Source organism: Panthera uncia (assembly GCF_023721935.1).
Source record: "Panthera uncia isolate 11264 chromosome A3 unlocalized genomic scaffold, Puncia_PCG_1.0 HiC_scaffold_11, whole genome shotgun sequence".
NCBI classification, from domain to species: Eukaryota; Metazoa; Chordata; class Mammalia; order Carnivora; family Felidae; genus Panthera; species Panthera uncia.
The window spans coordinates 38,221,650-38,246,358 of NW_026057578.1; the positions used below are offsets into that span (position 1 = coordinate 38,221,650).

Consider the following 24,709-nt stretch of genomic DNA (forward strand, 5'->3'; position numbering starts at 1 on the left):
TCACACATTTAGGCCACCTGGCTGGACCCCAGAATCACTTGCATTTTAAACCACGGTCCTGCAGAAACTCTGTAGCGCAACAAAGCATATCTACTTACAGGCTTCTAAACCTAAGGCTTTCTCTTTCTCTCCACCTAGATACCTGAGTCCTACCCTTTATCCAAGACCCAGTTTAAATTCTACCTCTTCCATAAAACCTACCATGAGAAACTTAAGAGAGTTTAGAGTGATTTCTCCATCCTACTAATTCCCATAGCTCTCACCGATGGCTTCATTCTTCCAGCACATAATACATAGTGTGATTTCTCTTTTGTTTCATTCCCCTCAACTAAATATAGTGGTCAGGGCCTAGGTGCTATATGCTCCATTTACTCCCTAAACCTATATAAAAGCCGGCATAAAAGAGGGCTCTTGGGGAGCATCACTCAAAGCCTGTGTACTCCTCAAGGTGACTTGCTGGTGAGTTCCACGTAACCTCGGGCTACACAAATCTATGCAGCAATGAAAACAAAGCACTGTCTATCCCTTGAGCAAATGACCCAAAATGACCACAGAAGAGATGGCAATGCTTGAAAAATGAAAATGCTCAACACACACACACACACACACACACACACACACACACACACAAAAGCACAATAACAGCTTCATAAATTTAGCTTGCAAGGCAATCCCCATTTCCATTCTGTCACCTGCCCTTGGAAAAATCACACAACCAAAATAAACAAGTGCTAGAAAATGGATAGAAATTCTTATAGTGGTGAGAGTCCATTCTTTTTCTTAAGGGGGTAAAAAAAAAAGACATGATCTAGAAGTGCATTTGTAAAACAGACATTTTTACCTGCATAACAGGAAAGAGACATGGTCAAATTTTCTCTAGATGGGCACGCCCTCTTGTGGGCACTTCCTGACTCACCTCTTTGGAATGGTTGGTTGAGACTGGGGGCTGTTTCTAAAATATTATTTCCCCACAATCTCCCTCACTTACTTATATAGTATCTTCAGATCTTTACAATATTGAAGAAGTACAGTGATATTATTAGTAATATTTCAGATATCCTCTCTTTTCATTACATCCCAAGAAACAAGCTTACTCTTAATAGCGAAGCATTGTTTAGACTAAAGTATTGCTTGAAGCACTTAAATAACAGATTCAAACTTATCTTGAAAAGACCATAAAACTTAAAATTGAAGGAAATAACATTATATGGTTTTCTCTGTCAAAATTAAAATTACAATCATCTTTTGTAGATGTTTAAGTTAGTAATGTTAACTGAGTAAAAGTACTGTTTCTAGGCACTGTGATAAGGATGAAAAATCAAAATACTCATGGCTCCATGAGCCAACACAAATATTATAAAATAACCATACACACCAATCTCAAAATGGCAAAGGTATAGAGAGTTGAATTCAATAAGAATTTATTGAATGACCATTATATGCACAAAGTAAAAAGAAGAAATTTGTTCTGATCTGGGTAGCATTTCAGCCAGTTATTAAAGGAGGACAGGACTTGGACCAGAATTTCAGTAGGCAGAAGTGGCTAGAATTCCATTATTAATTATCATTTATTCCATGAAAAAAAAAAGAGACATAAGCAAAAACATAGAAGTAAAGACTTTCATGAAATTCATAAAAAATCAAATATATTTGGCAAGAGAAAAAGATTATTCCAGAAGAAAAATAATAGAAAAGTAGGTTGGGTCCAAGTTTCAAGAGGATTTGTAAAGTTAGACTGAAAAGTTGGATTGTAAGCTACGGAGGGTAAAGACTCTATTAAGGTTCCTTCCCAAACAACAAAAGCAATTCAGGTATTTTTAAAGAAATATATCCTGGAATAATATACAGGATAAAAGAGGAACTGAGTAAGACTAAAAGCAGGGAAACCAGTTATGCAGATACTGCTACTGTCTACCCATCAAGGATGGAAATTTATGGACTAGATGGTGGTAATAATACCAACAAACAAGCAAACAAAACCAGCAAAACAAAAAACAGTGCATGTATTCATTAAACAAATGTTTATTGAGCACTTATTATATGCCAAGCTGAGAAACTATGGTAACTAAAACAGATGCCTATGGACAATGATAATGACCTGGAGAGAAACTATGAAGCACAGAAAAGGGAGAAACAAGTTCTAGTTTACCTGGAGGAGAGCCAACTGAGTGACAGTGCACATGAAGTTATCAACCACATTATATAATTCCTAACTCCCCTAGAATGTTCTGTGTTTATTTAAACAATTATTACTATGCAGATGTTTTTCTAGACCCACTGTGACATATTAGGAAGAACAAAGTAATAATTCTCAAAAGCTGGCCAAATAACTTATCCATCCCTGCAGATTTTGATTCAGTATATTGAGAGTAGTGCCTCAGAACCTATAGTTGTAAAACTCCTCAGATGAATCTAATCATATGTCAGGTTTAGAATACACTAGAAAAAAAGAATCTCTTATTAATGAGAGGATCTAGGAAGGGGGTCTGGACAAACCCCATGTTGCTACTGAAAATAGATCAGAGAATTCTCAAGCTGGAAAGAACCATGGTAATCACCTGGTTCAACATGCTGACTTTACTGCTTACAGAGTCTTGACCAATGACAGACCTAAACTAGAACTCGTGAACTACTATGCCCCATCTCTCAGCCTACCCTTCTCCCTCCATTCAAGTAATTCCAGCCTCCTGAATTATCAATAGTTCCCAGCAACTACCTATTTATCAAAATCTTCTGGTAAATAGATCAGAAGATTAGAGAAGGGTTGCTGATTAGAGAAGTAGCGCAATCAAGCCTTTAAAAGCTCTGATAGTTTTCCTTCAACCTAATTAAGCACTGGTTCTTGTCTTCTGACCCTAAAACACCCTTGTTCTTGCTGTGTGTGTGCGCACATGTATACACACACTTGTCTTTTCACATATTGGTTCATTCTGCTGGTCTTATTAGCTGTACATGTGTCAGCATTACTATGTCTGTAATGGGTCAACCCAGATCATTAGAGCCTTGTGATATCATATGAGGACATATTTCAAAGATCTTAGAACCTGATGCTCTTAACACCATGGTGTGAGCCAGTTCCCAGATAGGAAGGCTTCTGTCTGCAGCCCCAGTGAAATTCTATTCAATGAAGGTATTTCCTGTTAGGAAAGCTACAATATGGCGATTTCTACATTATACACAAGATCAGCTGGAACTATTCCAGTGATAATGAAGGAATGCTCTTTTTTCCCTCCACTAATTCTGTTAAACACTAAAATTTAAAGGAGAGTCTACAGAACTGTTGAATACTAAAAAGAGAGGGAGGATTTACAAGGCTGACAATATCTGATGCCAATTTACAAGTCCCCTGGAAAACCACGGGTTATTTTCATTACAAAATAAAAGGAGCAGTTAAGATTTGTTAACAATGTCTCCTTGCCTCAATCTTATCTCACTTACAATTTTAAGACTCAGTATAGATTTAAGGCATAGCTTGGCATGAATTCAAGGTAGACTTGGGAAGAAACCCAACCTACTAGCTAGTGAATCTTTATATGAGAACTAAGAAACTTTTCCTGAAACAGGACCAAAAAAAAAAAAAAAAAAAAAAATACTGCAATTGTCCAGCTATCAAGTATTGAAAGTTCTGAGTTTAAATAACTGATTAACTACATAAAGTACAACAAACCGCAGACAGACATATCTGACTTACATGTCAATTCTATAGGCTTATACAGTAATCAAAATAGTCTTAGGTGATGTAAATATAATTTTTAATGTATCGCAACTCAAAGTAATAATTTCAAACAGAAGTAATCACTTCACAATGAATTTTCAATTTTATGAAAAGCTTCAATATATATTTCTTTATGTAAAGAGAATTCAAAGAACTTTCTTCTGTTTACTCATATCTATGCATTAACCATCTTCTTAAGAAACACAACAAAACTCCAGATCAAGTAAATTTCTATAAAAGACTAATTACTCCTTTCCCTGTACACATTATACATGTGTACAAGTAGAACAATCTGAGGAAAATATGTTGTTTTTTGTGCATTTATTTTCTTTGATCTTAACCTACCTCTCACCCAAAAAATACAGTGATTTAGTATGATACAGTTAAGCGTTTACATAATAATTTCAAGATGGTGGATAAAAGAGAAGAATGTTACCCACAATATACTTCAAAAGAATAGAATATATTTATATGAAGCGCACAAAGCAAGGCCCAACATTTCCTTTCTGAAACATGTGGCCAATTTGATGTCCCTATGTGGTGGCCAAAGAACACAAAATTAAAAGTTGTAGCATCTCTTTAGAGTGGTTTTGAACACACAACATTGTATAAAGCATTGCAAATTTTTCTCAACTTGTCCTTAGAAATTAGAGAATAAAAGATATTCACAAAATGGAAAACACCTGATTATCTTTCATTGCATGACCCTATGCAAGCACTGTTTTATCTAAAAACCAATGAAATTAATTAAAAACTCAAATTAAGTTGTAAAAGTGGTGAGAGGAGGCAAAGAATTCTATGTACATTCAAGTGTAAAATCTGTTATTAAAGAAAAAAACATGGAAACTATTCCAACAATATGCTTGTGAAAAATGAAGGGGGGGGGAAGGCTTAAAACATCAAATATATTGAGATCAAACAATACCCCCAACTTCTTTTAATACTCTAAGAATAAAAGAGTCCCTTCTAGTAATATCCAGGGCTAACTGTTTGAAACTGATATTTATAAAATCTAGATTATGGTGTACATTGAGTCTGTTTGTTTTCCCAGTGTGAGCATCTCCTCTTTGTAGCAACTCAGTCAGTCCTGTGGCATGAGCCAATCACAGCCATTGGCCAATGAGCTAACCACTTCATTCCAAAATGAAGGTTTTCTTTCTCAAACATGAAAAAGATTATTGCTAACTACCTTTTTTCTTTTTGTATCAAAACAAAGCAAAAAGTAAATTTAAAACATGTCATCACTTCATCACACATACCACAAGACCTATCGATACACAGTCGAACAATGAGACTTCATGACAATACTGTCAGGGGAGATCTAGATGCCAATTTTCAGAAATTTAAAAGGACAGAAAAGTACAATGAATATGTGAGCAGCAAAACTCATACTGAAGGAAACTCCACAGGACAAATATTTCAGGTTCCTTTACAGAAACATAGTCCTCACTTTGCCTAGTACCAATTTCAGTTACCACAGTTTAAACAGTACCAGTCACTCAACACCACGGTTCAAATTTCAGTTACCATGGTATGTTGACTGTGAATAGTTTCACTTTTAGCTCTTCAGTTCACAGATCACTATGTAATCCTCAGAGGCCCATCACAATCAGTAATCAATCATGTCACTTCCTTCAAAGTCTGTCAGTGATGGGTCACTGTGCACGGACAGCAAAGGGTATAGCTGTGCTGCCTCCTTGTCTCCTAGTGATAATTTCATACGACATTTTACCAAAAATGGTCATCAAAAGAAGGAACTGACCAGCAAAGATGAACGCGAAGCCAAGAAATGAAAAGTGATAATGCCGGAAGTGAAATTCTAACCAAAAATAAATGAAGTCATAGAAGAAACAGGTAATAGTGGGTATGTCGGACACTGACACACTCAAGAGACTCCTAGTTCTAGAGTCAGAGGAACTTGGTGAAGACAAATTTATCAACATAAATAAGGAATGTGGTTGTGATAAAATGGACAAAGATGTCCCAGAGGAAGTGACACTGGCAAAAAAAAAACAAAAAAAAAACAAAAAAAACACTTACATTAAAGAGACTCTAAGAGAAAGACCAGTACATATTACTTCACTTCTATGTACAATATAAAAACCAAAACAAATGAACAAACAACAACAACAAAAAACAGAAACAGACCCATAAATACAGAGAACAAACTGGTAGTTTCCAGAGGGAAGTGGCAAAATAGATGAAAGGGGTTAAGATGTACAAGCTTCCAGTTATAAAATAAATAAGCCATGGAAATGAAAAGTACAGCATAGGGAATATAATCAATAATATTGTAATAATGTCCTAGGATGACAAATGATGACTGCACTTATCATAGTAAACGCTGAGTAATGTATAAAATTGCCAAATCACTATGTTGTACAACCTGAAACTACTGTAATATTGTATGTCAACTATACAATAAATAAAGAAATAAACTGAACCCAAAGGAAACAGTAGGGAGGGAGAAAAGGAGGGAGGAAGACAGGGAGGGAAGCAAGAAGGAAACAAACTCTGGGAGGTATTTTGCAACATGGAAAGAGCAAAAGATAAAATGTTAAAACCTGATCCAAAACTAAAAAGGAGTCTAACAATTCACCATGACATAAAAAGATGCTCACACCGTATCATAAGTTACATGACAAGAAGGTAAGCGCTGTTCAAACTCCTCTTGATAACTTTTTTTTTCAAAGCAGAAATAAAAACACTCTAATGCCTCTAATGTTTCAAATTAGTATACTAAATAAGTATTAGTTTTACTTACCTTTAATCATTTCTCTATACATTTAAAACCAACAGTAAAAGAGTTCTTAATGTGTTGACAAAAATGTTTAAATGTCATGGAACAAGTATAATTGTTGGCCATTAAGACCCCTTTGCACAGTTCCACCTTTCACATTTTTATGGTCCGGCACTATCATGCACAAAGTATGGACTGTTTATATACCATAAGGGAAAGAAGTGAGTAAAAGAAAAATCTGGAAGGGTTGGGAGTGGAGGGGAGTGGAACAGAGAGTAAACAATTACTATTTTTATATTATACAATACTATAGTTAAATAGTAATTTTTCCCTCTCCAGCCTGTCTTTCCTCTAAGTTATAAAACATAAACAAGAATGAAACAGAGGTGCCAATTACCAAGAAAGGACAATTACTAACAATTTATGTTCCTCATGTTTTAATATTGTATCTTAAAATCTATATATCCTGAAAGTCAAGAAAAATATGTTTTTATCCAATTTATGTGTAGATTAGCTGCCTAACCCAGTATCAGTTTATAGTAATAAGGGACATGTTAATTGTGGGGAAGGAAAACATATAAACTTTCTCCCCCTATGCCACATGCTACAAATTGCAGACTTAATAACCACTCTCTTCCCCCTCCTTTGATAATAAAACCACTATTTTGTCTGGGAAAACAAAGTGTCCAGCAGCAAGCCATGAGCTATATAAAAGACAGTCATTGGGATGACCCACTCAACTTTCTAAGTTCTCTTGCAGCCAAGAACAGCCAAGTGACTGAATTGTGCTCCTTCTCTACTACTCCCCCCAAAAATAACTAAGGGGAAGTCTATAGGGAGACTCTGGAAAACTCTTGCATCCCAGATTTAAAAAGTAACAGATACATCTGGCAATAGTCTCCCCCACCCACATCATCTCTCTTCTTCTCACCTTGAATGCAGATGTGACATCTAAAATTGTAGGAGCTATATTATATCCATAAGGCAAAAGACATGAGAGAAGGGACTAAGAGAATCCCAGATATGTTGGCTCTAGCATCATTGGAAACCTAAGCTAATGCCAGCAACCAACCACCTCCAAACTTTTTATTATATGGCCAGAAGCCAGGGAGCAGGAAGACAAACATGCACATCCTAACCACAGTCAGGTTTTCTATTGTTTGCCGCCAAAAACATTCCATGGATTAACCATTCTTATTTTAAACTAAGTCAAACGTAAATGTAAATGATCAAAGACTGAGGAAAATAAAAACACTACAATTTAGTGAGATAGGAAGCTATTAAATAATTTTCTTGCTTTAATTTTTATTTCTACTGGTATTGTGCTAATATCTGTACAATCAATTACATTTTTAAAGAAAAACAAGAAATATCAATGCAACAAAAGGGCCTAACTGGTTTACTTTATTTTCAGAATTAAAAATGTTGGCTTTTTGTACCATATACTTTTCAAGACAATATTTATTTCCTTCAACACTGAGTCACAAAAAATATCAACATTAGGACAATTACCAAACACTATTCTTTTTATCATATTTATATACCCAACTCACAGGTTACATTAAGTAGCCACAACAAACAGTAGTCTTAGTCCTATGTTCACTGACAACAAACACAGTCAATGCTGGCTAATCAAAACTATGTTGAAACTACACATCCAGGATAAGGAAAAATAAACTAAATACAGGCTGATTTAGAAAACAGCTATTTGTCCTTTCCTGTCATATGTCTAAAAAATTACTATACCTCCTCTTAAAATTTATAATTTTCTGCCCCATTGGCTCATTACCTGGTGGTCTTTTCTCTCTGTGAGCATGTTTTCTTAACTTTACTATTAGAGACAAGGCCTACCAAGGTTATGTAGCAAACATCTATTAAAACAAAGCCTCTGGCCTGCATCTTTCCCTAATGGCAGGCCCTTGGATCCTAGTCATTTCTGTTGGTCAGTGCTAAGCACAAAGCTTTGTATGCATTAATGATCATATATTCTGAATGTTAAAAATATTTTCCCAGGGGGCCTGGATGGCTCAGTCAGTTACGCGTCCAACTCCGTATTGGCTCAGGTCGTGATCTTGTGGTCATGAGATCAAGCCCACATCGGGCTCCATGTTGAACATGGAGCCTGCTTGAGATTCTCTCTCTCCCTCTCTCTGCCCCTCCCTGGCTCGTGTGCATTCTCACTCTAAACAAACAAACATTTAAAAAATATTTTCCTGTCATTTAAGATATCTAAAATATTCTATTAGAATCATGCCTGAATTCAACCTCTCCATCCACCACTACCTCCCTCCCTTACCAAGCCCCCTTTCTCCATTACAAGACTCCACCCAAGGTAACTAATTTGGACAGCAGTTTTCTTTCCTTCTTTCCTTCCTTTTTCCCTCCCTTCTTCCTTTTTTTCTTTCTTTCTCTCTCTTTTCTTTCTTTCTTCCTTCCTTTCTCTTTCTTTCTTTCTTGGCTAAGTGACTTTAAAGATGAAGGCCACAATGGCAAACACTATTATATCTGACTAAACCAATGATAGCCACAAAGCACTTGACACTTATTATCACTTTTCTTCCTCATAACAGACAGTGCTTGTGAGAGAATATCACTATTTTCATTTAGACGTAAGAAATTTGAGCCTTTGTATGTTACATTACTCATTGAATTCATAGACCATAACTGACAATGGCACAGTCTCTTGACCTCATACCTCTCTCTTACTGCTCCGTGGTAAAACTTCTCAAAAGAGTTACCTACACTCTTCTCCCTGATCAATCCATGCCACCGGGGTCCACAACCACTATGTCACAGAAACTGTCCTCATCTAGGCCCAAAGCCTCCAATGGCGAGTCCTCCATTCTCATTAGCTCTTTTCTCAGTGGTGCTTGACCCAGGTGATGACTGACTTTGAACTGCTCCTTTCTTGGCTAACTAGACATTCCCCTGGTGATACATCTGTCTTACCTGCTGCATCTTTGTTCTTTGCTGAGTTTTCCTCTTCCCAGCCTGCAGATGTTGAACTGGCCCAGGATTCAACTTTCAGACCTCTATCTTCTCTAAACTCTTAGTGAGCTATCTAGCCACATATATTTATATTCCTTTTGATGCCAATAATTTCCAAGTGGGAATCTCTCTCCTGATCTGCCCACAAGCTTCAGATGCATAGTAACCCAACTCCACAATTCATCTCTCCTTCTGCTATATCAAGATTTTTATTGAAAATCCTCCTAACCAGTATGATGAGGGGTTGGTTAAATTTTTCAAAAGTTGAATATTCTCTTGGTAAAGTAGAGAATCGTTTAAAAACAAAGTATGCATAACTTAAACATTTTCTTTTTATTTAAAACACAAAGGTTCATTCATTGGCCAATTTTTTTTATATAAGACCAAAGACTTTTCTTTGAATGCAGTCCCACAACTAAATGTTCCATATCATCTTTCTTACATAAACTATAATACATTGAATTGTCCTACGATTTCAAGTTTCATTTTATTTAAAATAGAACAAGAATATAAAAACACTAACAATGCACTCTGCATGCAGAATGCTTTTATGATTTTTCTCAATCTTTTACAGCTGGGTTACCCATACTTAATTCTAGAGCAATTTTTTATAAACCAACTCTATTTTTTCAAGTTAGCGCTCAAACAGCAATCTTAGTTTTCAAACCCACAACTCTCTTTTTAAACTCAGTATTCATCAGTTTACAGGAGACTTAATGAATTATATAATTACAACTATAAAAGCAAGCATAATGAGGCTCTAGGTGGCATATAATTCAACTGACACTAGCAGAGGAGCATGGTTCTACAAGGTGGTGTTTAGGGTGTTTTAAACTAATGCTGCAGGGTGTTTAGGGTGCTGTTGGCATCAGGAAACATGTTTTAAGGTGAAAATGGGAAGTATTGGTTAATCTGAGTCCATTAAGGGAATATGGGCCAAATTTCCACTTCCCACCTCTATCATAATGAAGCCATACCTTTTCCAGCCCTCCTCACCTTAGCAAACGGCAAAAGTTTTGCTGAAGCTAAACTTTTAATTCCTGTCTCTTCTTTCCCAATATCTCAGACAGCAATAATGTCTGTATTTCTAGGAACTCTCAAAATATATCCCTGATATATTCACTTCTCTTCAATTTCATCCCTATCACCCACAGTCTACACTGTCAACATCTCCCAACTATAGTAACTTCCTAGTCTCCTCACTTCTATTCTTGCCCCTACCCTCAAAACCATAAAACACAAAACAGCCCAAGAGAACTTTGTAAAATGAGAGTGAGATGGCATCACTTCTCTGCTTTTAATTCGTCAATGGCTACTCATTAGTCATGAACTAAAACTGTGAGTCCTTCCCATGATCAACCAGATCCTAGCAGAGCCAGCACCTGGCTACCTCTCCAGCTTTGTTTCATACCATTCTCCTCTTGCACTCTGCTTTAGGCACACTGACTTTCATCTCCATTCCTCCAATATGCTAACTCCCCACCAGGACCCTTGCACGTGCAGTTCATTCTGCCTCAAATGAGTTCTACTAACTCTTCATAAAACTCACTTCTGATTTTTCAAATGTTACATCCTCAGACAGGTCTCTGTTGATCACTAACTAAAGGAGTCTTCCTTTGAGTCTCTCTTGTGTCTCTCACATCCAAGGTACTCTTGGATCACATCCTCTTCAGGGGAGGAGGGACTCCCTTCATAACAGTTACCAAACATAGTAACTTTCTTACCTAATTGTATGCTTATAAGTTTCTGTTTGTATCCACTAAAATATAGTTTCATTATATCATGAATTTCCTCCACGTTGTTTATCATTGCTTTTCTTCCTACCCAGCTCAGTACCAAGAGTAACGACTTAACAAATACTTTCTGAAGAAAAAAAAATGAATCTTCTGAATAAGACCAGCTAAATATATTCTCAACTGATACTTCTCTGCATCAAAATCCTACATTTATGTCAAAAAAATATATATATATATATATATATATATATGAATGTTTAGAGCAGCTTTATTCAGAATAGCTAAAATCTGGAAACCAAATGTCCAACAAGAGAAGAATGGAGACACAAATTACAGTACATTCATACTAGAGAATATTAATTAGTAAATTAAAAAAATGAGCCAGTGAGAAGTATCTCAAAAACACTTTGTGAAAGCAACCAAACAGAAAAGAGTACCTTTTGTATTATTCCAATTATACATAGTTTAAGAACAATACAAAACATCTTTGATGAGAAAAATCATAGCAGTGGTTGCCTGTACAAGGTGGAGACTGGCCAAAAGGAAGTACAAAAGAACTAGATATGTTCTACACCTTAACAGGCATATATATGGGTTACATGGGTATGCTCATTTATAAAAGTGATTAAATTGCTCACTGCATGCAAATTTTATCACAGTATTTTAAAAGGTCAAAGGTTTTAAAGTCTTAAATTTGCTCCCTCAGATAACCCAAGAAACGGAAACACACTACTATCCCTTTTCACCAAGATCTATTTACTAATTTGTTCATTCATCCTCTAATTTCCTACTCATCTCTGGCAGAAATATGAAAAGATTTGGGTCAAAATGTTTGATTCCTTGTGGCAACATACTGGGAAAATATATATAGCTATGAAAGATCATTTATTATGCTTTTATACAGGGTAAATAATATAAAACTATGACAGCTAAAGCATAAACCAGTATATGAGCAATTATAGAAGGAATAATCAATAAAGAACATTAATGAGATGTCAAAGTACATCAAACAAATGTGATATGAGACAGCCAACATGAATTGTTGGCCCCCAACAGGCTAAGCAAGAATGTCGTGGTTTTCAACTTCTTTCTACCCCTCAAAACACCTAACAAATACAACACATGGACTCATGATGGCACATTAACACATGAAATGCAAACAAAGAATGCAAAAGAATAAAAAACAGAAACATGTAATTAGAATGTAAAAAATCTACATGAATCCAATATATATATTTCCTTAAAACACACTCTACCCTCTAAATAGCCATGTTAAGAATCACTATTTAGAGCTGCAAGAACCGAAACAGTAGTCATGGGCCACATGTAGCTACTGAGCACTTAAAATGTGACAGGGGCATATGGGAAACTGAATTTTTAATTTTATTAAATATCAATTAATTTTAATTTTAAAATGTATTCAATTCAATTATTGGAAAGTTTTTAAGTTTGTTTGGAATAATCTGTTATGTAAACCTACTTTTTCAACTGTTAATTTTATGAAATATAAGTACAAACCAAATATTTCCAATGAAAACTTAGTGTCATAATTGAGATGTGCTATAAGCATAAAATATACACTGGTTTTGAAGACTTAATACAAAAAAGAAAAAAGAAAGTTCAATAGCTCACTAATTTTTTCATTGGTTACATTTTTAAGAGATACTTTGGATTCACTGATTTAAATAAAGTAATTATTGAAATTAATTTCACCTATTTTTTTTTTTTTTACTTTTTTTAATGTAGCTACTGGAAAACTTAAAAAGTACATATGTGCCATGCATTGTATTCCTACTGGAAAGTACTATTCTAAAGCTTATATGTCTAAATGCAAATTATAGATACCATGATGATACATTAATGATTAATATTTCAAACATCTCCTGACCTTTTCACTTGATTGTCTTCTTTTCTTTAGTTGAATGAAATCTGTTTCCACCCTTTCTGCCAGCTCTAGTTTCCTCTTGTTTCTTTTAAATGCAGCTAAATTGAATCCTATAAAAGAAACATTAAAAATAACATTTGAGAAATATTAGAGCAATGGGGTAATGAAATATCCTGAAGAGTCTTCTCAGAATAAAATCCATAAGAATGGCAAATAAAAGGGTTTAAGATTTTTTGCAATGTACACTGAAGTAGTAGGAGAATAAAAGAAATAGCCTGAGAAGAGGTTAAAACCTTAAGAAAAAGATCAAAATACAGATAGACAAGAAGAGTCCTAAAGGGAGATGGTACCCAGAGGTATCTGCTAACGCATGCTACTACCAACTTTAGTTTTGAAGGTCTCTGCATAAATGACAAGACGAAATCTTGGGACAATGCAGCATGAGAAAACATCTTAGGATTTTGGACAAAAAAAAGTAAGGAATCTCAAAGAGTAATATGCATAGTGAAAGGGAAAACTAGAAAAGGCCACTGTTCACAAAGAAACAGGAAATTTGCAAGTCTCAGCTGTGGCTATGAATGTAAAAGGGGGAAAGGTCTCACTAGAAAATTTATGAGCAAAAAGTACATTCAGACAAGTTTAGAGGAGAATTCATATTATCTGTCCGGTCTGAACACACACACACACACACACACACACACACATGCACATCTTGGTGTTTCAGTGCTTCAAAAACCCATTAAACACAAATGAAATACTCCCTGGAAAAGCATACCTTAACTTACCAGACCTTAGAGAATTCACAGGTTCCAATTAACATGAGCCCATAGTTTAAAAAAAAAAAATTTTTTTTTACAAAGTATATGAGAAATGAACCACCAAAAATAAAGAATAGAAGTCAGCCAAATAAGGGGCACCTGGGTGGCTCAGTCACTTGAGCACCCAGCTCTTGATTTCAGCTCAGGTCATGATCCAGGGAGGTAGGATGGAGCCCCTCATTGGGCTCCACATTCAGCTTGGAGTCTACTTGAGATATTCTCTCTCTCTCTCTCTCTCTCTCTCTCTCTCTCTCTCTCTCTCTAAAATAAAAAAACATTACTTTTTTAAAAAGTCAGCCAAATATAAGAAAACATAATTTGACCTACAAAGCCTCAGATAATGGAATAATCAGATACAGAATAAAAACATGTTTATGCTCACAGAAATTTAAAAAAAGATATTGAAAATATAATTAGGGGACCAAAAAATGATACACTGACCAGGCAGACTTAAAGAAGAACAAAATGGAACTTCTAAAAATAAAAAAATTAAAAAAAAAAAAGTTTTAACTTAACATATAGATTTCAACAGCCAATTAGATTCAGCTGATAAAAGAGAAATTATGAGGGGCGCCTGGCTGGCTCACTTGGTAGAGAACGCAACTCTTGATCTCAAGGTTGTAAATTCGAGCCCCATGTTGGGTGTAGAGATTGCTTAAAAATAAAATCTTTCAAAACAGACAGAAATTATGAACTAGAATATAATGCTAAAGAGATTATCAAAGTTTTCTGATAATGGCAGACTAAATTATTCAGAGTAATTCTCTACTGAATTTACTAAAAATGTCAGATAAAATATGAAAACACAGCACCTTAAAAACATTAAAAAAAACTTATAAAAAGTACCAAGCTAAATTCTGGGGGTAAACTGAGACTAATGCTATTATTATGGCACTGTGAGCATTTGCCAACACAAGCACACATGAGTTTGGTTAAAAGGCATCAAGAAAAGATATAAATCAAGCCCAGAGCCAAGTTTCATAAGAGACACTTCCCACAATAAGCTAGGTATTAAAAGGGCTAATGGTCTCATAGTAGAGCTGATTCAGAACTATACAAGTCTGTCCCTACCTTCTATCCCAACATGAAGTCCATTCAGACAAGACTGTCTTAGATTAAGGGTGAAAAAAAAAATGAGGAGGAGGACAAGGACAGTGATAAGAGGAATTAGAAAGAAAAAAAAAAAAAAACTACCCCTAATAAGTTTGGGGTTGACTGGAGCCCTTCAACAGATTTGCAAACATGAAGTCTGGGTAGGTCAGGGAATGTTAAGCTTTGAACTAAGTTTAAGTAAATTCTGATGAATGGTATGTGAAATAATAGAAAAAAAATATATTGGTCTCTGACCTTAGTTCCTGGCACAGATCTCTTAAAACTCTTGTAATTTCCTAAATTATAAGAGCACTAGGACCATCTTTTGTTCTAATATTTGGTCTTTGACCCTAGTTTCTGACACAGAACTCCTAAATCCCTTGGAATCCCTGGGTGATATGAATGCCTTTTGTTCTAATGAGGCAATTCTTGGTGGGTACCTAGCTAGCGTCAGGCTGAAGACTAGACACCAGAAAGCCTAAACCATGATTAAAAGCTTGAAACTTTCAGCCCCATCTCCATCCTCTGGGAAGGAGAGAGGGACTGGCAATTGAGTTAATGACTGAGCATACCTAGAAGATGAAACCTCCATAAATATCCCAAAAGTACAAGGTTTGGAGAGTTGCCAGCTGGCTAAACATATCTACATGTTGGGAGGATGGTACAAATTAATTGGACCTAAGGATGGCCTCATGGGAACCTATGATTTATAGCCAGTTGGTCAGTACAAGTGACAACCTACACTTTCAATTGGCATCTAATGAGGCAAGAGGTGGGGGTAAACTAGTAAGACAGCCCTAACCTGTGTGGTCTACACTAACTCCAGTTAGAGTCAGAATTGAACTGAATTGTAGGACACCCAGACGGTGTTGAAGAAATGCTTGGTGTAGAAACCCATACATCTGGTATCAAAAGTGATGTAGAGAGTTCTGAGTATGAAAGTAGGATGAGAGTAAAGGACAGACAGAGGAGTATTTTCCCCATAAACAGTAAACACACAATTGGCAAAAATAAATGCAAAATATAATACAAGAGAAAAACACCTTCATCCTAGGCCATGGTGAAATTACACAAATAATTATTTAAGGGCAATGATAAGCACATAAAGATAATCAGGCACAAAAAAAAAAAAAAAAAAAAAAAAAAAAAAGATGGGGCACTATAAATGACAACAAGCAGAGTAAAAAATCCCAATTAGGATTTCAGATTATCAGGCAGAAATATAAAACAAGCACACTTAAAATAATTTAAAAACAAACAAAAAACATGAAAGTAGCTATAGTTCATACTGTAAACTAAAGATAGCACAGATTTTTAAAAAAACAAGCAAAAAAAAAAAAAAACCTAGAACTTCTAGAAATGAAAAAATAAATACTCAAAACTAAAATCTCAATGTATATGTTTGGTAGCTGATAGGATATAGAAAAAGGAGCTGATGAATTGGAAGACTGATCAGAAGAAAGCCAGAATACAGCTAAAAGAAATAAAATAAAATAAAAAGAAATAAAATAATAGAGAAAACCAAAGAAACATTAAGAAACAGGAAAGATAAGGTGAGATGGTCTAATATGTGTTTAATCAGAATTTAATAAGATGAAGGTAAAAGAATGGAATAAAGGTAATGTTTTAGAAAACTGGAAAAGAACTTTTCCAAAATTATAAAAGCCACTAATCTACAGATTTAATAATTCCAAAGAATATCCATAAATTAAATTAAAATCATAAAAGTTCATAATAAGATACATTAAGTAAAAGAGAGTAAGAACAATGACAGAGAAAAATCTAAAAACAGCAAGAGGGAAAACAGATTACTTTCAAATAAGCAGAAGTTAAAATGACAGCAGCCTTTTCAACAGCAAAATGGAAGCCTGAGACAGTGGACTAATTACCTGCAATGAGCTAAAAAGAAATATCTGCTGATTCAGAACACTATATTCAGTGAAAATATCCTTCAAAAATGAAAGTGAAATAAAAATAGTTTCAGATAAACAAGAATGAGCAAATTCATCACCATCAAGACCTATGGTAATCAAAATACTAAAGGGTGTTCTTCAGAAACTGAGAAAATGATACAAAGTGAAAGATGAAAGACAAAAAAAAAAGCAGAGGGGATTAAGTGCAAAGGAAAAAGTAAATAGGCAAATCTAAATGAAAACTCACTGTTATAAAACAATAATGTCTCCCACTGTTTTAAATGCATACCGAGTTAAAAATAAAAACACAAAAGTTGGGAAGACATTACATGTAGTTCATTCGAGTATTCTAGGGTTCTTGCATTGGCTGAGAAGTGGTAAAAAGTACTATTATCTAATAAACTTTCCTAAGTATGTATGTTGAAATCTCTAAGTTAATTCAAAGAGAATGGTAAAAGAAGGCAACAGAAACATATTAATGAAAAAGAAAATGTAATGATGGAAAATAATACTAAAGAAGGCAAGAAATGAGATATAGAAGGAGACACAGACCATGTGGGACAAATAAGAAGCAAAGAGTAAGAGATTAGATTCAAATCTAATATATGAGTAATTAAATTGAATGTAAATGGACTAAATGCACCAATTAAAATACAAAGATCACACACAAAAATTTTTTTTAATATATATGTGTTGCTTTTAAACATAAGAATACACAGACAGATTAAAAAGATAGAAAAAGATATACATGCAAATACTAACCAAAGGAAGCTATTATAGTTATTTTTTTTAATGTTTACTCATTTAGTTTGAGAGAGCATGTGCACATAAGCAGGGGAAGGGTAGAGAGAAAGGGAGAGTGAGAATCCCAACCTGACTCCTCACTGTCAGCACAGAGCCCAGCGTGGAGCTTGATCTCACTAACTCTGAGAATATGACATGAGCTGAAATCAAGAATTGAACACTTAACTGCCTGAGACATCCAGGCGTCCCTACAGTTATTTTAATATCAAACAAGTAGACTTCAAGGCAGTAAACATTACTAGATACAGAGTGCCATTTCTTTAAAAAAAAAAAAAAAAAAAAAAAGTCAACTCTGGGGCTCCTGAGTGGCTCAGTCGGTTAACCTTCCAACCTTGGCTCAAGTCATGATCTCACAGTTTATGAGTTCAACCCCCCCCCCCCCCCACCAGGCTCTGTGCTGACAGCTCAGAGCCTGGAGACTGCTTCGCATTCTGTGTTTCCCTCTCTGCTTCTCCCCCACTCACACACTCTCTCTCTCTCCCTCCCTCAAAAATAAATGAACATAAAAAAAAATTTTTTTTTAAGTCAACTAACCAAAGTCTTTCATGGGGCTACTAATACATGCAAGTAAATATATGGCAACTATAGTAAAAGAAAAAAAAAATTAAGTTTTTTTCATAATATAGTATGTGACAAATATAAAAAATATGAAGTTGTTTGAACATTTAAAAATTCAACATAATTCATTACACTAACAAATTAATGTCCTCTTAATAAACAAAAATACAATATTAAATTCATTTACAATTTTTTAAATCTTTCAAAATAAAACTCCCTAAATATGACATATCACTAAATTTTCAATCAAACGCATTATACTTAAGTACGTCCAATATCATCACTTCAGTTAAACTATACTAATGATCCTTTGTCACTATGAAAGGGAAGGGAAAAAAGTATAAAGATTCAAAAGAAAGAAACACAACTATCATTATTCACAAATGACATGATTATGAATTTAGGAATCAACAAGAATCTACAGATAAATCATAAGGATTAATAGAAGAGTTTAGCAAGGCAGCTATATAAATGTATGTGTATATACATATATACACATATGAACATATACATAAATATACATATATGAAAACAATTATATCCATTGGCAACGACCATTCTGAAATATATTTTGGCATCATCTGGTAAGATGAAGATAGGCAGACACTATGATCCAACAATTCTACTACAGTGCATATATTAGAGAAAGCCAACTGACACAGAATATACGTAGAAGAAAACTTGTAAGTTTGTTGTAACTCCAACATAATAGTCTACCTACAGAAGGTATACAATAGTTTGTAATAAATAGGTTAAAAAAGCAAAGTGGAGAAATGTTATTTTCAAAATGAACCCAAATTGCAAAATATCCAATAATAAACTAATCATGAAGCCTGAAAACAATACTGTAGTAATAACACAGAAATGAACTAAAAAAAAAAAAAAAAAAAGTTAACGGAACTACCCGTCAAATCCAAAAACAAATTGATGTATATTCTATTTGAGAAAAAACAATGATATTTCATGCCAGTAGGAAATGAATGTTACTCAATAAGCTGTCTTGGCACAATATGTTACCTATTTGGGGGGAAAAATTAGATTCCTACCTCACACTACACATAAAAATCAAATCTTATATTAATAATTTAAACGCATATTTTTTAAATGCCCAAAAAAGTTAAACCATTATCCAACAATATAGGCATAAATAACAGAGTTTTTTGAGATACTTGCTATTTTTTAGTTTAATAGTTTTGTTTTAAAGTAGAAGATTTCCCATAAAATGTTATCAAAGCCAGAATCTGTTAAAACAATGGTTGGCTGATACAATCATATAAAATTTAAAATGTCTATATGGCAAAAGATATCATATGCAACAGTAATGATAAATAACATATTTAAACTTTTTAGTATATGCGAATAGCTATTGAGACAGGATTAATATCCTTAAATCATAATGATTATAATACAAAATTAATAAAATGGAGTTAGAAAGAAGATGGCCCAGTAGGAAGTGACAGGAATCTATCTCCCTACCTAAACAATAACTGTCCTGCCAAAATCTAATACAAGTGTTACAGAAAGAGGATGGGCCAGTAGGAAGTGACAGGAATCTATCTCCCTACCTAAACAATAACTGTCCTGCCAAAATCTAATACAAGTGTTACAGACCTCTGGAGTCTATTTAAGGCTGTTACTTTCAAAGGAAGGCTTGAAGTAAACTGTGGTTAGTTGGGGCCAATTTCAGCTCTTACTGAAATTGACCCATTCTCCATCCCCATCCGTTTGGCAGACAACCACACACGTATATTCTGAGAACAGATTGCACAGAGCTTGTGAGAGCCAGGTTGGGCAATAAAGACCCTGTCCTCCAAATACTGGAATTTGTGCTTCTGATTTCTTCTTGCTGGTACTGGTCACAAGGTGCAGAAACAGAAGTAGGCAGCTATTGTTGCAATGCCCTCCCCCTCCAGCTGAACTGACTTTCAAGGAATTTAAAAGACTTGTGCTTTTTCTCCACCTTCAACTTACCTCTTTTTCCCCTTTTGGGAGACATTCAAAGAGATATAGAAATGGCCCATAAGCACATTAAAAATGCTGAATATCATAAGCATTAGGGAATATGAAGCAAAACCACAATGAGATACCACCTCACACCCATTAGAATAGTTATTATTTAAAGAAAATAAATAAATAGCAAATGTTGGTGAGGATGTGGAGAAACTGGAACCCTTGTGCACTATTAGTGGAAATTTAAAATGGCATAGCCACTATGGAAAAGGGTACAGTGATCCTCCCAAAAATTGAAAATAGGATTACCATAAAATCCAGCAATTGCACTTCTTAGTACTCAAAACTTTTGAAAGCAGGGATTCTAACAGAGATTTGTACACCCATGTTCATAGCAGCAAAATAAACACTGGCCAAACAGCAACCCGAGTATCCATCAACAGGTAAATGGATAAACAAACTGTGGTGTGTGTGTGTGTGTACACATCATGTGTATATATACATATATATGGAATTCCATATTCATATTCCAATTCAGCCTTAAAAAGAAACTGACAGATGCTACAACATGGATAAACCTTGAGAACATCGTGTTAAACAAAATAAGCCAGTCATAAAAGGACAAATAACGTGTGGTTCCACTAATATGAAGTACCCACGGTAGTCAAATTCATAAAGATAGAAATGAGAATGGTTGCTAGAGGCTAAGTGGAGGGTAACAGGGAATTACTGTTTAAGGAGTACAGAGTTTTCAGTTTGGCAAGATAAAAAGGGTTCTATAGAAGGATGGGAGTGATGGCTGCACAAAAATGTGAATATACTAAAAGCCATTTAACTGTACCATTAAAAAATATTTAAGATGATAAATTTAATGTTATGTGTATTTTGCCAAAATATTCAAAAAGAATTATAGAAAAAAATGTACACAAATGTTTATAGCAGCATTATTTATAACAGTCCCAAACTGGACACAATCCAGATGTCTTTCAATGGGTAAATGATTAAACAAACAGTGGTATACCTATATCATATACTACTTAGCAATAAAATGAAATAGGCTATTAATAAATACAACCATCTGGATGAATCTCCAAAGAATTATTCTGAATTATTAAAAAGCCAGTTCCCAAAAGGTTACATATTGTATGGTGTCACTTATATCACATTCTTGAAATAGCAAAATTATACTAATGGAAAATAGGTTAGTGGCTCCAGGGGCTAAGGAGGGCATGGAGGTGAGGAGGTATGACTATAAAAAAGGAAACCTGAGAAACTGTTGTGAAGATGGAAGTGTTCTGTATCTTGACTACACCAACATCAATATCCCAAATGTGATTCTGCACTGTGTTTTGCAAGATTATTACCATTAGAGAAACTGAGCAAAGGGTACACGGGGATCTCTCTATATTAATTCTTACAACTGCATGTGAATTTATAATTACCTAAAAATAAAAAATTTAAAATAGCATAACTGGTCATATTAAAGAGTGAAGTACTAATATATCACACACCTGTTATAATAAAATTCTAAAATTAGTACATAAAATGTTTTATCAATCATGTTGTCTTTCAAAGTATCCTACTCAAAGGCAGAAGAACTCTAAAATCACAACCCAGCCAATAGAAAAAAAATAGGATTCCTTGTAGCAGAATCATGCCCATAAATTGACAGGATATAATAATGTCCCCAACCAACTCCTTACTTAATATAAACATGTACCTCAGGTCCAATCAAAGCATAAAACAGCTAAAAATTAAGGAATAGATGGTGGCAACTTTGTAGCACAAGCTATTTAAGATTGGTCTTTACTAAGGGACAACAAAACTACTTTCAATTTCAACTTTAATGAGTCTTCTGGAAGAACTCAAAAACATGTAGAAGCTTGGGGCACCTGGGGGGCTCAGTGGGTTAAGCATCCAACTTCAGCTCAGGTCACGATCTCACGGTTTGTGAGTTCGACCCCCGCATCAGGCTCTGTGCTGACAGCTCAGAGCCTGGAGCCTGCTTCAGATTCTGTGTGTCTCTCTCTCTTCCCCTCCCCTGCTCGCACGCTGTCTCTCTCTCTCTCAAAAATAAACATTAAAAAAATTTTTTTATAATAACTAAATAAAACACACAGAAGCTTTATCTCAGACATGTTAAAATTGAATATATATTGAAATTACCTGCAAAACTTTAAAAACGTCAGATGCACGGGTGCCAGCTACAGAGTTGCTGGTTTTGGGTGCAGCCAGGGCTTCAAAGTTTTTCAAAGCTCTCCAGGGATCCTAATGTGCAGCCAAAGTTGAAAACCACTGCTCTAATGGTTACACCTAACTCCAGTTGGATCAATCACTAAAACCACAAGTCAGTGTTGAAGAGCTAGACTGATTAAATTCTGATGAAATTATATCACCAGAATTATTTTCATGTCCAACACATTAATGATAGTAAAAGTGATATTAATAGTTAACATTTGAGTGATTCTATGTGCCAGAGATTGGAATAAGAATTCTTTATACATTATCTCAAGTAAACACAACCTCTCCATGAGAAAAGTTCCTTGGAGGTAAGTTGTCCGTGGTCACACAAAGTTGTATGCCTCTAAAGCCTATGCTCTGAGCTACTTTATGGTCAATAATGGCAGCAACTTTACAAATACAGATTTCTCAAAAATAGACAAAAAATAAAAGCTCTTAGGAGAGGAATCTGGCAATAGCCAGGATAATGGTAAATGTATATTCTGAGTGAGCAAATCTACTTCCAACTAGATAAATAAAACACATTTGTACAAGAATATTTGTGAAATCATCAACATTAATGGCAAAACCTAGGAACAACATGAATGCTCATCAATAAGGAAACAGCTAAAAAAAAATGTATAGTAAATGCTATCCAGCAGTTTAAAAATTAATTGATTTCTATATATATCAACATGGATAGATTTCAGAATATATTTTGCTGACTGATGAAAAACATAAGAAATATCATATTATGATATCACTCCTCTAAAAACTTACTAAAAATACTATAGAGTATGATACCATTTATCTAAAACAAAAAGAATAATACTATATATTCCAGCATTTCTGTTGACACAGAAAGAAGCAAATCAACAAGTAAGTGTGGCTGTCGGAGTGGACAGGAGAGGCTGGGACTGGGAAAGGGGAAGGTTTATGTAGAATGCTCTAATTTAAAAAAAAAAAAAAAAAAGTAACATCTTTTTTTAAAAAAAGGTAACAAAAAAGGTACAATTAAAAAGTAACAAATATAATGTTTAATCAACTCCCTTTTATAATGTGAAATGTTATATTTGTTAACTTATATTTGTTATTTATATTATTGTATCTGCTAATAGTACACATTTACAAAGCATAGGTTCTGGCTCCCGGTAATGGAGTTGCTTATATGAGACTAACCCACAAAACAATAACAATTAGAAACTCTGGTCAGAATTTTTTTAATTAAAAACAAAAAGCTATTTGAAGACTAGTGACCAAAAGCCGGTAGAAATAGGAGAAGATTCAACCACTGAAAGAAAAGAAACACACTGGATGACATCAACATTCATACAGCTTTCTCTATGAGGCACTACAGTCAAAACTATAGAGGCACAGCAAATAGATCTCAAATAGAAAACTATAGTCTTGCCAGGTGGAGTTGAAAGTGTTTGGGACTATTGAAGCAGCTGGAAATTGAGGGAGGAATCCTGGAAAGGAGAAAGCCACACACACAGAAAAAGGGAAGCCCCCAAATTTATGTAAACATCCCTTCAAATTCTTGAATGAGCCCTTAACTGTTTATATAAGATACAAGATTCCATAGAGGTTAGTGAGGAAAACAACAGCTGAAAAGCTGACAGATTTTGACAAACACTTGCTGTAGGAGAGACAAAGTTTAAAGCTTGAGACTTTCAAGTGAAACCCTAGAAAGGCCATATCTTAGGAAAAAAGACCACAAACTAGTACTAAGGATTAACTCTAGAATTAAGAACAAAACTGAAATGGACTCACTTTCACAAAGTCTAAAACTAGGCTGTAACAAAATCAAGGTGATCTACAATTTTACTACATGCTAAAACAAAACCCAACATCATTCAAAGGAAGATAATATGCCCATAGTCTCTACAACATATCATTACAATGCCCAAGATGTAACAAAAAAAAACAAATTATGAGACATACAACTAAACAAAAAAAAGTGATAGAGTCAAGAGGAAAAAAACCCTGTCAATAGAAATTGACCTACCAGTGACCTAGATTTCAGAATTAGCAATAAACGATTTTAAAATAGCAATAAACAGGAGCACCTGGGTGACTCAGTCACTTAGGCATCTGACTCCTGATTTCGGCTCAGGTCATCATCTCACGATTCGTGGGTTGCTCTGCTCTGTCCGGCTCTGCTCTAACAGTGTGGAGCCTGGTTGGGATTCTCTCTCCCTGTTGCTCTCTGCCCGTCCTCCACTCGTGCTCCCATGCATTCACGCATGTGCACTCTCTTTCTCACTCTCTCAAGAAATAAACATTTAAA

The 24,709-nt window shown here is 34.8% G+C and overlaps 1 protein-coding gene across 4 annotated transcripts in view; it reads right to left on the reverse strand.

The window, feature by feature from the left end:
* TASP1 (taspase 1) overlaps window positions 1-24,709 on the reverse strand; it is a 309,206-nt gene that overhangs the window by 210,469 nt on the left and 74,028 nt on the right. For all 4 annotated transcript variants that reach the window (XM_049651145.1, XM_049651148.1, XM_049651146.1 and 1 more), the window contains one exon: window positions 13,068-13,174. In XM_049651145.1, coding sequence (XP_049507102.1) covers window positions 13,068-13,174 — 107 coding nt within the window. The remainder of the gene's footprint in view (window positions 1-13,067; window positions 13,175-24,709) is intronic.